Source organism: Globicephala melas, chromosome 8 (assembly GCF_963455315.2).
Source record: "Globicephala melas chromosome 8, mGloMel1.2, whole genome shotgun sequence".
Taxonomy (NCBI): domain Eukaryota; kingdom Metazoa; phylum Chordata; class Mammalia; order Artiodactyla; family Delphinidae; genus Globicephala; species Globicephala melas.
The window spans coordinates 41,123,125-41,136,086 of record NC_083321.1 but is presented as its reverse complement, the minus strand read 5'-3'; the positions used below and the strand labels follow the sequence as shown (position 1 = coordinate 41,136,086).

The 12,962-nt window shown below is 35.9% G+C and overlaps 1 protein-coding gene across 2 annotated transcripts in view; it reads right to left on the bottom strand.

Annotated features, from left to right (window-relative positions):
* The window catches only part of COPB1 (COPI coat complex subunit beta 1), a 32,237-nt gene extending 22,983 nt beyond the window's left edge, over positions 1–9,254 (bottom strand). Inside the window, exons 1-6 of one of the 2 annotated variants that reach the window (XM_060303480.2) lie at positions 9,118–9,254; positions 8,272–8,423; positions 5,089–5,318; positions 4,497–4,666; positions 2,997–3,111; positions 1,718–1,810 (exon numbers count right to left, since the gene is read on the bottom strand). In XM_060303480.2, coding sequence (XP_060159463.1) covers positions 1,718–1,810; positions 2,997–3,111; positions 4,497–4,666; positions 5,089–5,318; positions 8,272–8,362 — 699 coding nt within the window. In that variant the 5' untranslated portion in view covers positions 8,363–8,423; positions 9,118–9,254. Of the gene's footprint in view, positions 1–1,717; positions 1,811–2,996; positions 3,112–4,496; positions 4,667–5,088; positions 5,319–5,447; positions 5,609–8,271; positions 8,424–9,117 lie in introns of those variants that run through there. The other variant, XM_030831479.3, reaches the window with a different exon arrangement.
* Positions 9,255–12,962: the final 3,708 nt, after the last annotated feature.

The window sequence follows — 12,962 nt, the reverse complement described above, 5'->3', positions numbered from 1 at the left end:
CTCATAATTAAAGATATGCGTACTATACACAAGTGAAATAGAAAGAGAAAATGTAAAGTAACAAAGAAAGGACAACACATTAACTAAGTACACTAATATGGGTACTGTAATAGGTATTAAATTTGGTACTACATTTTTATTCTGGATGTCACGTCAAAAAGGGAAACATGATGGATTATATAAATCTCAACAGCTGATAAAAGAAAAATACCAATTCTTAAATAAAGCAAGAAAGATAACCTCTTTTTCAAGTACTGCTACTTATTATTTGGGGCCATATTCAATGTTGGGAAGACAACTATAATTTTCTATCCCGTTCTAAATGCATCTCAATACCTTTACCTGTGAAGCAAATATTCCTTACTTTTTCTCTTTTGAAGTCAGTATTTATGTTAGATTTTCCTAAAATATATAGTCAAATCTCCATTACTCCAACATGACTCAAAACTTCTTCCCTCTTATAACCTGGATCCTACCAGACAAAGAAGTCACTGGATAGCAGAGAATCCCTATTTTTGAGACTCTCAGTGGTATCCCTAAACCATACACATGAATTATATTTATATATATTACACATATTATATTTATATATTTATAGTTCTGGTTTCATCTTAAATGCCAGTTCCAAATGACTGCGTACCCTGTGTTGAAAGGGGCCTCTTTCCTGCAGAAGCAAAGAGGCTGTAATGAGTGAGAGTGTATGCTAGGGGTATTCTGTCCATGCCACCCCATTCAATAAAAGTCATTCCTAACAAATATTTTTGTTGGCCTCCAATGGTATCAATAGCAAAACTGGATGCTATTGCATCTTTTATTTTCTCAGATCGTTTAAGATGCAATCAATTCTTTCAAAGGATGTATCAAATTAAAATGTTGCCAATAGAGTACTTCATTTTAAAATCCAAATCTCTAATCTAGTTTTAAACTTTCTGTGAGTCAATGGCTTACAATGTCATATTAACATATTTAAAGTCTTTCTATTCTCTTTTACAAACAGGAACAAAAAAATACTTAAGACTTTTTTTTGGTTTGTTTTTAGATTTCCAAAGTAGTCTTGTGTGGGGACTGCGCTGGTGGTCCAGTGGGTAAGACTCCATGTTCTCAGTTCAGGGGGCCAGGGTTCGATCCCTGGTCGGGGAACTAGATTCCACATGCATGCCACAACTAAGAGTTCACATGCCGCAACTAAGAGTCTGCATGCAGCAACTAAGAAGTCCCCATGTCACAGCTAAGAGTCCACATGTCGCAACTAAGAGAGTCCACATGCTGCAACTAAGAAGTCCATGTCACAACTAAGAAGTCCGTGTGCCGCAACTAAGAAGTCCGTGTGCCGCAACTAAAGATCCCACATGCTGCAACTAAGACCTGGTGCAGCCAAAAAAAAAAAGTAGTCTGGTGTGTATTCAAGAAAAGATCTTGACTTTTATTTCAAAGCCTAATTCATAATCTATTCAGTGACTTAGCAGTACACAACAATTTCTTTGCAGCTGTATTGGGTCAAACCACGAGTTTTCATAGAATTCTTTATGGAGGTTTAGAAAGAACGGAAATATTTGGAAAATATGATAAAACAAAGGGGGTGGGGAAGACTTTAATAGGCCATGATATGAAATATTTCTACTGTTAAAACATATTATCCTAGCAATTAAGCAGCATCCCAGAGACTACTTAACCTTATCTCAAACTCTTAATTTTGCCCATTATAGATTAGTCTTACCTTATAAATTAGTTCAACAATAACCAACTGAAGAATGTCTCCAAATGTCTGAACTTGATCAATACAAGTACTTAGGTAATCCAAAGCTCGATCCTGAAAAAATAACAATATATTTATCAAACTCAACCTCATTCAATAAAAGGACTTAATGAACTTTAAAAAATATATACAAATAAATCTAAAACAAATGAGGAAATGAGGGCAAAGGAAAATTAATTGAAGGACAAAAATGAAGGTTAACACATAATGTAAAAGTCAAATATATTTTCTAGAAATGGGCCACAAATCTAGGGTCTGAATTTTCTAGCAGCTAAACTAAGTAGAAAGACATTATGTATTACATGATTCTGGGTATCCACACAATCAAAACAAACCAACTGCTTATGAGCACAGTTACTCCTATTTCTGAGACCCAAAAGAAAAATCTCATTGATTCTCACACACTGAACACTGTGATAGAGAGAACTATGGCCTCAACAACAGCTCTACAGTAAAAGTATCGACAAATTTTATTGAACTATTTCTGATTATGTCCCTTCATGCAGGTAAACAGCAATAACATAGGTCAATAAAACCAACTCTAGAGAACGACAAACACTGTGGCCCAAATAAGCAGCTTTCTTATAATCTTGTTTACAAAGATAAAATGATAGCATCTAGATTTCAGAGGAATGGATAGATTCCATGCTTTCCAGTCTTCATGCATATTTTGATAATAAATACTGGATGGTAAAAATTCCGAGATTAGATCCCACCAAGGTATGCAGAGTCACTGCTAACCAGCAGAAGAATAAACTTTAATTACCAGCGGATCTGGATGTACAGCTGACATTTACTTATGAAGTTTGAAAAGCCTAACAAAGACATATCTACATTGAAGTCCACCCTCTTTTGAAGCTATGGCTCAGGATAGACCCCATACTATTTTTCTCCATTAAACAATTTTAGATCTATACTGAAAGAAGGAAAAATAAAGCCCCAAAGCAGAGTGCCACAGCACATGGCCATAATAATTTCAGTCTGGAAGAACTGTAAAGTGGCTGCTATTAAATGCTTCTCTGATGTTTAAAGAGTATATACTTAAGCAATATTCCACAGAAGGAATTTTTTTAAATTCTATTTTTATATAAATTAAGTTAAAAAATCTAAAAAAGTCAAAATATACAAATCACATGTACTATAAACAAAATTATTGACTAAAAACTTGATTAGGTCTCTGAAATATCTTTAATTCTCATTTAAATACAGTGATAAAAGTATTTTTTAAAAAGTACTTCACCTGATCGGCATGAATAAGCATCATAAATGCATTTCTTTTGCAACTTGCATCCTTCTCATTCACCAGAAAATCATGTATCAGTTCAGGAGCATCAGGTATAAGATGTTCAAAATTTCTTGAAATAAAACAGGTAATATCCATATTTAATAAAAGCTACTTTGTTATTTTAGTAACTCTCTGGACACTACCAAAATTAACCTTTATCAAACCTTATAACACTATCCATTTTTTTGCTTTTCAAAACTTTAAATCAATTAGAAAATTTTGGGTATGAATCAGAAGCTTACATCTTCATCTATTAAGTTATCAAATTATATGTTTTCTAAGTTAATACAGAAAAAGCTGATTTATCCAACATGCTACCTATCAACTGAATGGCTCTAACAATTCTCTTTCCTATACTTTAGGGATATAATGCTGATGCTCATCAGCATCGGCAGGCGGACTCTCAACCACTGCACCACCAGGGAAGCCCCATAGTCATTTTTGTTTCACCTACATCTCTACTTGCTTCCTCTCCTCCCATATTATTCTTAAGCAAATCCCACACCTCGTTAACACTTCTTCTGTAAATATATCAGTATGCTTCTCTAAAATTAAGGACTCTTTCTTTTTTAAACTAATATTAATATCATTATCATATCTTAAAAACTGTAACAATTCCTTACTATCATCATATAGAAAGTGTTCAAATTTCTAACTGTCTTATGTCCTAATTTTTGTGTGTATACTGTAGTTTAAATTCTGAAATTTGTGTAGTCTGTATGGTAACTTTCAAAGAACTCTACATTATTAACCAGAATACCACTTTTCCTAACAGACAACAAAATCTAATGTAACAGTAAAAGAACTGGGAAATTACTTAACAATCAACTATTAAAGCACAAAGATATTTATATAAATTACATTCTAATTCTAAATAAATTGACACCAGTGACTGTAAAAACCAAGCATTCCAGCCTCATCTAACTCATTCTTTTAAAGTCCAAACTTTAAAACTGCCTTTTTAGAATGGCTTTTAAAGTCCAAAATCTTCAGCTTTCTAAGGACAGGAATCAGCTGAGAATTGCAACCCTTCCTATTAAAAAAAGTTCCCTCCTTAAGGCTTCTAAGTGTAAAAAGACCCACATTCCACAAAAAGAGAATTCTAAAATAAGGTCAAAATCTCAAAGCTATGGGCTAAGCAAGTTAATAAATTAATTAATTGGGCTGGCGTACTAAAATTGAGAATGACAGGTAGTGTCATAAACTGGAAAGTGTACAACCTGTTTAAAGGGGGCCATATTCACTTCCAGCAGATTGTCATTATGCAGAAACCAGGACCCAGTGTTGCCAGCTCTTTCAACTTTTCAACGTTAACAACTTAATGATAATAAAGAAAAAATGTTCAGCCTAATCAAAACATATCTGCAAGCTACATACAATCTGCAAGGAACCACTTTGGTACTTCCAGTCTGAACAGTCCTCACAGAACTAAGCCAAAGGAAGACCTTTATTTACCTATAGATAGTATAGATGGCCAAAACAGCATTTCTTCTAACATAGCTGTGTCGATGCTCCAAACAAGCACGGATAGCTGGCATTAAAGGTTCCAGCAATTCTGCCTCTTTCAATTTGCAAAGAAAACGAAGAGTAGATCCTCGAATAAATTCATTAGGATGTTGAAGGTCCTGATATAAAATTTTAAATATGAAATGTTGAGTCCCAACATTTTACAAAAAACCCACAATTTTTAAATACAAAATTTTCCAATAAAAAAGTCAGAAAGTAGGTTTGAGGAAAAAGACCTAGATTATTACACAATTTCTATCACATTCCTGTTGATTAAAGCAAGTTTTACTTATCACATCAATGTTTTATATTCTATGTGTCATTGTTTTTTATTAATAACATATAAAATGCATGGAAAGTGTCTGAAAAAAGTAAAAATAAAACTTTTCACAGTAACTTTTTACAACTTCAGTTCCAAATATCTACAACCTACATCTTACCCAAGATTTAATTTTAAAAATTAAAACAAAGCCCATTCCACCAATTTTACAATTATTTAAAAATTAAAGCAGTATTTGGAAATAATCATGGTTTCGTTTACCTTTCTATATGCATCACATACAAGGATCATTTCGTGTAAAAGTCTCCCATCTGGAGTTGTTTTAGGAACAATTTCCCAAAATACCAGAAGTAATTTTTTGATGGTGTGATCCTGAAGAGGCAGCACAAAGCGAATGATAGTCATCAGAAGTCCAGGAAGCTTTTCACCATTTAGAATCATAATGATTACTTTCTTCAAAGCTTCAGTCTTTGACTTCACATCTCCTTTTTCTGATTCAAAAATTCCAAAAATAAAAGCACAATTATTTCAAAAGAAAATTTCTCAGATAATTTTAAAAGCAATTACAAAATACAACATTTTCTCACATTATCAGTGGCAATGGTAACAAAGGTACTAACCCAAGTGACAAGGGTTTTCCACCTGGCTTTGACAAAAACAAGCTGTACCACTTTATACAAGTCATTCATCTCTGAACCTCATGATTCTTTACACATAATATAAAGGCACTGGATTAGATCTTTGGTCCCAAACCAATGGAGTTAATGCAGAAGCCGTGAATCTACAGGTGCACCAAATAATGTACTGGATTAGTAACCATTATTTACAATAAAGGATGATGCATTTAAGATAAAATGCTAGTTTACTGTTACTTAACCTAAAAATATTTGCTATATGTTATGCAAAACAATCTATAATTTCACATCGTTATTACTGCATACTAAAGAATTTATGGTAAAAATCTTTTGGATCCAAAATTCGAAGACAGAAATATGAGACAAGCACACTCTACTACAATTGTTTAGATCATAAAAATAAACAAAATCTGGGAGAGGGAAGGATGAAGAGGGGTGATAAAAGTCTTTAATAATCAAGAGGAAAAGAAGAGAACTAGAAGTAAATTTTCAACAGTTAGAACATACGTGGCTATAAGAATAGTTCCTGTTGTCGCCAAAGAGAAAAGAGACTGTGAATGACTAACTGGTAGAGTTATAGGAAGGATTTAAGGCTCAGAAGAATCGTACTAGGTAAATCAAAAGCTCTTTCTAGCCCCCAAAAGCTATATATCTATTACCAACTTGGTATGATATCTTAACATGTTAAATAGAGAATATCCTCAGGTATTTGGACTGAGAACACAGTGAGGGTTATTGCCAAATTTATCCCGTAAGGGTCAGTATTTTTGTTTAAAACAGACTAACTTCTCAAGCATCTTTCCATGCTTCAGAGTATTACAACTCCTGCCACACATGAAAAAATTGTGTGCCATATCAAATCAAGAAATGAACTAATGTAAAAGGATGAATAAGTACCAATCTGGGCAAACCTTCAGTTTTTAAGTCATGAGGATGACAAAAACAAAGCATCAGGAGAGGACAGTACTACAAAACTACAAAATAAGACAGATTAGGCAAAGTTCTAAGTGGCTAAAGTTGTATTCACTGAGTCTAAACAGGTTTTCCTCTCTTTGTCCCAAAGCTTCCTTTGTGAATATAAAAAAAATTTTTTTTTTTACCTAATCTGTTTGATCGTGTAAAGGACACAAAGTCCACAAGACAATACCCTATCACTATAATGCTGATGGCTTCTTTTGTTCCAGTTTTGGGCTACTTTTCATGAATTAGCAAATCTAAAAAGTTTAGCAGGATAAAAATCCACTTGTAACTAAAGGTTAAAAAGTTTTAAAAGTTTATTAAGCTTTTATTTTGTAAAAAATCAACACCATTTATTTCAAGTTCCCCTAACCCCAATTTCCATTTATTCTAACAATTCAAACTGAGGTGAAGAATGCTTCTTTCCACGTACTCAAAATTTTCAGAACTTCTTTTCCTGTGTGAACACTATCAAAAACAAAGAAATTTTCAAATATCAATTCAATTCACCAAAATATACTCCAAGGAATGTATAGTCATCAGGGCTCACATCCAGTGATTAAAGGTAAAGGGTAGTTAAAGCAACTCACTATTTCACCAAACAAAAGTATTTGTTACTCAAGTTGGAAACTACTCCTAAACTTTTTCTCATCTCAACTCTTTTGCGATAAAGTAAAAAATATACAAAAAATTCAAGACTACTTATTTATTTATTTGGTAGGTGGCAGGTAGTTAAGAGTACTTTTACAGTTATGGACAAGTTTTGTTCCAGCAATAAACAGCAATAAAGTTTACCAGCAGTAAACTTAAGTATTCTGGGGGTTTAAAAATTAAAACTTTTAAATTATGAGAAAAAAATAGTACTGAAAGTTTATTCATTAATTTGCATTCCATTCTACTATCTAACATGAACATGAAAAACAAAAGAAAATACAGTACAGGTGGCTTTTGTAAACTAAGGATATCAGTTTAAATGCCATAAAAAAACATTTCTTTTTCCTTCTCTAAAAACAGACCTCAATAGAAACATAGTACTGAGTAACCTAAATCAGGAGGTATTCCATTACTGCTGATTAAGAGGTGGGAATATGCAAGTAAAACATCATCTCCTTTCAAACTGCAAACTATCTTTTAAAAGATACTCTCAAGGTTTGAAGCATTATTTTCTCTCTAATCTGTTTTAAACAGTAGTTATCAGTTTAAGTTAAACTTATTTTTAGCAGTTCAGTCAAACAAGAATCATTATCTTGGAATATGCATTACCTAAAAAAAATTTTTGACAGAATCATTCACAAAAAGGAGATACAGTATACACTTCTAAAATTCAGAAATATAGTTTTTGTTTTCTTCTTTGTATAAATGCTTTAAAAATGAAAAGCTTAAATCTTTCTGAAAAATATACATATATCCCAGTGTTGACTTACTTGTTCAACAGGGAGTGAACCCAAAGAACAAAGTTCTTTTGGTTTTACAAGCTAAGTAATATGAAGTTAAGTGCACAAAGGAATTAAAACATTCAAATACACATTCTCAACCTGTTATCTACAGAGAACTGTCAGCTACATTTAAACACGACATTACATTATTTTGAAGAATAGTTAAAAACTAAACCATTACATTTCTTTAGCCCCACCCCACCATGTTATAAGCTAAACTGAGATGTTTTATTTGTAAAAACCAATATTGCAGGACTAAAGGTAACACATTTTCATTTTTAATAAGACAAAGTTCTATTGAAGAGATCCTAAGAAAAAATTAAGACAAAAATTAAGCATTTCTAATTATAAAGGAACTTGCAAAGCAAATGAGCTTTTTATTTTCATTTCATTTTCAAAGTATTATCAAAGTTTACCTAGATCATTTTTTAAGCTAATTTCAGAAGGTGGTTCTGAATCCATTGGCACGTTAATTAACGTATAGCATACGTTCTCAGCAGCCGTCATGGTTTCCGGTTATAGCCTACTCTCGATACAAGATTTAAAGATAACGGATGCCAAAAAAAACCTAGAAAAATAAATACAAGGATATCATCACAAGCGAAAAGACAAAACAAAAGCAAAAAAAGAACCAGTAACTATCGTGATCTTTCTTGTCTTTAGTTCAGTTTGGCTTATGAATTTTAAAGTATTAGAAGAGGAGGATCAATCTACGTTATGTTTCATAAAAATAAATCTTGATATATTAAAAAACACTTGTCAGCCTTGGCCTAAGGTATATTATCTCCCACCGCACGATCCCGTCCCGGGTTCAGAATGCTGTACTGCAGAACTAAAGCCCACAATACAGTGACAGTCCCCCAGCCCCCCAGCCCATCGCGATATAAAAGTGATTTTTAAACATAATACACAATCTGAAATTCTGAAGTTAAAAGAGCCCGTGCACGAATACTCTGCTGAAACCTTAAAGAGCTTTAATGCGTTCATCCGTGGGACACTTCCCCGTCCCTTCCCTCCTGCAAAGCAAGCCCCGGCCCGAAATGGCGAGCCCCGGGGCCCTGGGTCGGAGAAGACCCCCGGCCAGTACGCAGGCCGAGATGAGGCGTCCCGCCCAGAGCCTTCCAGTCCCGCGTTCCACTTCGCCAGGCCCGGACGCTAGCGGCCTAGTCGCTCCCCTTCCGAAGCTTCCCGCTAGAGCGCGTTCCTCCGCCTCTGCCCAGTCCAGGACGACTCTCCGAGATTAGGGGCTTGCGGCCCGCTACCTGACTCCAAGGCGCAGCGGCTGGGGAAACCGCGGGACCGTGTCCTCCGGCTCCAACCCGAAGCAGCGGCGGCTGACCAGCAAAGTCCTAGGCTGACGTGGAAGGGGGTGGGGAACCGACCCAAGCCGCAGCCACCTTAGCCCCTACGGCAACTCAGAGAGGACACGCATCTCCGCCCTGCGTCTGCGCGCTGCGAGTACGTCGTAAGCATTTCTAATTCTAAAAGAACTTCAAGTCTCTTCCACTTCTCAAGCCCTCGGCCGCTTTAGGCCAAAGAGGGAACTGGGAAACACATACTTAAGTTCTCCCTGCAAGCTTGGGTTAAGAGTTGAGGTTATTTAAACGCTACTTAGAAATTGTATTTTCTTCCAGAAACGGAAACAACCAAGGAGAAGAAGTGTTTGGACAGAAAGTAAAAACATTTTACAGGGCTCTGTGGCCCACTGGCAAAGAACGCTAGACTGGGAGCTGGAATCCCTTTTCTAGCATACCCACTAATAAACTGGGAAAGTAGCTAAAGACAATTTGAGAAAGTAATTTCAGTTCTTCTAATAAGAGACACTGCATTATATGAAGATCCATTTCAGTTCTTAACGCTGTAGTCTGAATCTCAGCCTCTGCAGTTAGGCTGGAGTTGCTTGAACATCACAGTCGCACTGGTATGATTTCTGGTCCTTATTTAGTATCGGTCCCTTTCAGGATCCTTTACAAGCACCTAGATTAAATTTTTTTAATCCTTAAAGGGAGACTAACAGTCACTGTTTTAAAAGGATTTCACCTGTCTCCAAAGACCTAATTGTTACAGCTACGAACAGTCATAGTACCTGCGGTTTTGTCCATTTAAGGTTCCACGTACCCCCCTCCCCCAAAGACGGTTTTCTGGCCAATTAGTAATCAAGTTTTTTTAGAAACCTTAAGCAAAATACTGTGAATACAAGGAGCTCTGACAAAACCCGACCTTATTAACAGGCTCATCTCAATTAGGGAGATAGAACACAAATAGTGCTTCATGTATCTAGAATCCAGTTATTTTGAGATTTCTTCTTTCTGGAACCATCAAGCAAAAAATAAATTCTTTGAGAACGCAAAATATATCGCAAAGTCCATGTGCTCCTCAAATCCTGTACATTCATTTTATTAAAACTATTTTTCGTGAGATAATTGTAAAAATGACGTTAATACAGATATTCCATCTTCACCTAGTTTCTTCCAATGGTAAAAAAAAATCTTCCATAATTATAGTACAATATCAAATCCAAGAAACTGACATTGATACAATTCACTCCTCATTCAGATTTTACCAGTTTCACATGCAATTTTACCATGTTTAGATTTGTATGATCACCACTGGTCAAGATATAGAATAATTCCATTACAAAGCTCCCTCCTGCTATCCTTTTAATTTTTATTGGAGTATAGTTGCTTTACAATGTTGTGTTAGTTTCTTGCTGTATAGCAAAGTGAATCAGTCATACATATATCTACTTTTTTTAGATTTCCTTCCCTGCTATTCTTTTATAGTCACAGCCACTTCCCTCTTTAACCCCTGGCTACTACTACCCTGCTCCCCATCATTATAATTTTGTCACTTCAAGGATGTAATATAAATGAATTATAGAATATAACCTTTTTTTGTTTGTTTGTTTGTTTTTGCAGTACGCGGGCCTCTCACTGTTGTGGTCTGTCCCGTTGCGGAGCACAGGCTTTGGATGCGCAGGCTCACCGGCTATGGCTCACGGGCCCAGCCGCTTCCTGGCATGTGGGATCTTCCAGGACCGGGGCACGAACCCGTGTCCCCTGCATCGGCAGGCGGACTCTAAACCACTGTGCCACCAGGGAAGCCCTAGAATATAACCTTTTGAATTTGACTTTTTTCTTTTTTCACTCAGTGCAATTCCCTTGAGATCAACCCAAGGTATGTGTACAAGAAGTTCTTCCATGTCTATCTTCATTTTTAATATGGAATTTTCACAAATGCAGTTATCTGGTTCCCAAGCCCACTTATCAAGAAGTGACAATCTATCAGCATGAAAAGAGGACCCAAAAGGCATAAAAACTAGACTTAGCAATAAGAAAGCTCGGCAGTTTGGGTCTGCGCTGAAAATTGTCACTGGCAGTGTATCTATATTATTGTATATTCTGAAATACAGAGCTTGTTGAACGGATATCAGGCTCTTATACAGCCTAATTCTTCCTCACTTGTTATAACATGAACTTTTTTGGGGGACTTTTTACTCTAGCATGTAATTATATCATTTTGAACACTTTATTTTTTTTATTGGGGTACAGTTTTACAATGTTGTGTTTGAACACTTTTTAAATTATAAATTGAGAGCAAGGACCTGTCATATACTAAGAATTGAAAATTTTAAATGTTTAGAAAATCAAGGCCTAGAGAAAAGGGACTTGCCCGCATCATAAAATGGTTAAACACTGAAAAAACTGGGATGAGAACCTGAATCCTGTCACCTACTTTACTGTCTCTTATTATTTTTGCAGTACGCGGGCCTCTCACTGTTGTGGCCTCTCTCCCTGCGGAGCACAGGCTCCGGACGCGCAGGCTCAGCGGCCATGGCTCACGGGCCCAGCCACTCCGTGTCATGTGGGATCTTCCCGGACCGGGGCACGAACCCATGTTCCCTGCATCAGCAGGCGGACTCTCAACCACTGCGCCACCAGGGAAGCCCTGTCTCTTATTCTTAACTATACCAGTTCTTCAAAGATGCACATATAGATGCCTAATAATTCCAAGTGAATTACATGTTTTCTTTATATTAAAGTGATAGGTTTCATGAGGACATTATTAGGAATTTTACTGTTTATTTAATACAGACTAAATGGAATGCCTGAGTATAATACACTAGATAAAACATGAAAAGGCATCAAAATGAACTCTCTACAGATAATGGAATTGAATCTTATCGGGGTGGGGAGGATTTTAAGTTCTAAAGTCAGTGTGTCAGACTAAAATTACATATTGAAAAAAAAATTATTAAAATTTCCCCCAAAGTACAATACAGATCAGTTTTTTTTTTTTTTTTGGCTGATTGTCAGCAAAGTAATTGGTTTACATTCAGGGAACAGACACAAAAATCTCTCTCTCTCACACACACACACACACACACACATATTTAAACAACAGAATTACTCAACAAAGACGAGGCTCGCACAGTGAAAGGCACATGGGAAGGGAGACCTGCTTGAGGAAAGAGCAGATTATGAAATTTCTCACTTATGCCCCTTTGCCCAGACTGTACGCTGAGTCTGAAGGCAGGTAGGACGACTCCCTCTTTCACTGTTTTGTGTTTGTGAGTTACATATCCTTGATGCGACTACATTGTAGGTCAAATGGTACTGGTGGCCTCATGGCAAGCTCAAATGGCAGACTCTTGAGGCTGATTCCAGAGTGGAGACCAACATCTCCACATTCCTGTATTTAGTCAGAGGTCATTCCTTCAACAAGGTTGCCAATTTCTCTTACCACTCTCCTTTCAAGAAGTCACACAGAGATTTAAACCTACTAAGTTTCACATAAACTTTCCCACTTAACCTTCACAATAATTCTCCAAAGGATTTCCCTAAGGGAAGGCTAAGTAAATTGCTCAAAGCCAATAGCAGCTAATTAGTAGAATTAGGTCAAAAATCCAAGTTCCCTATCTATAAACAAACTGCTCCTCTCTAGAAAGATATGAATCTCAGAAAAGAAAATAATTCTTCTAGGCTTCTTAGCAGCAAAATTCTTGATTACTGGCTTTGTTTTTTAAAACAGATTTCCTCTAATTTCATTTTGCATGATCTAAGATAAAAATTGTACTGCAATATTTACATACACAGTTCACAGGAAT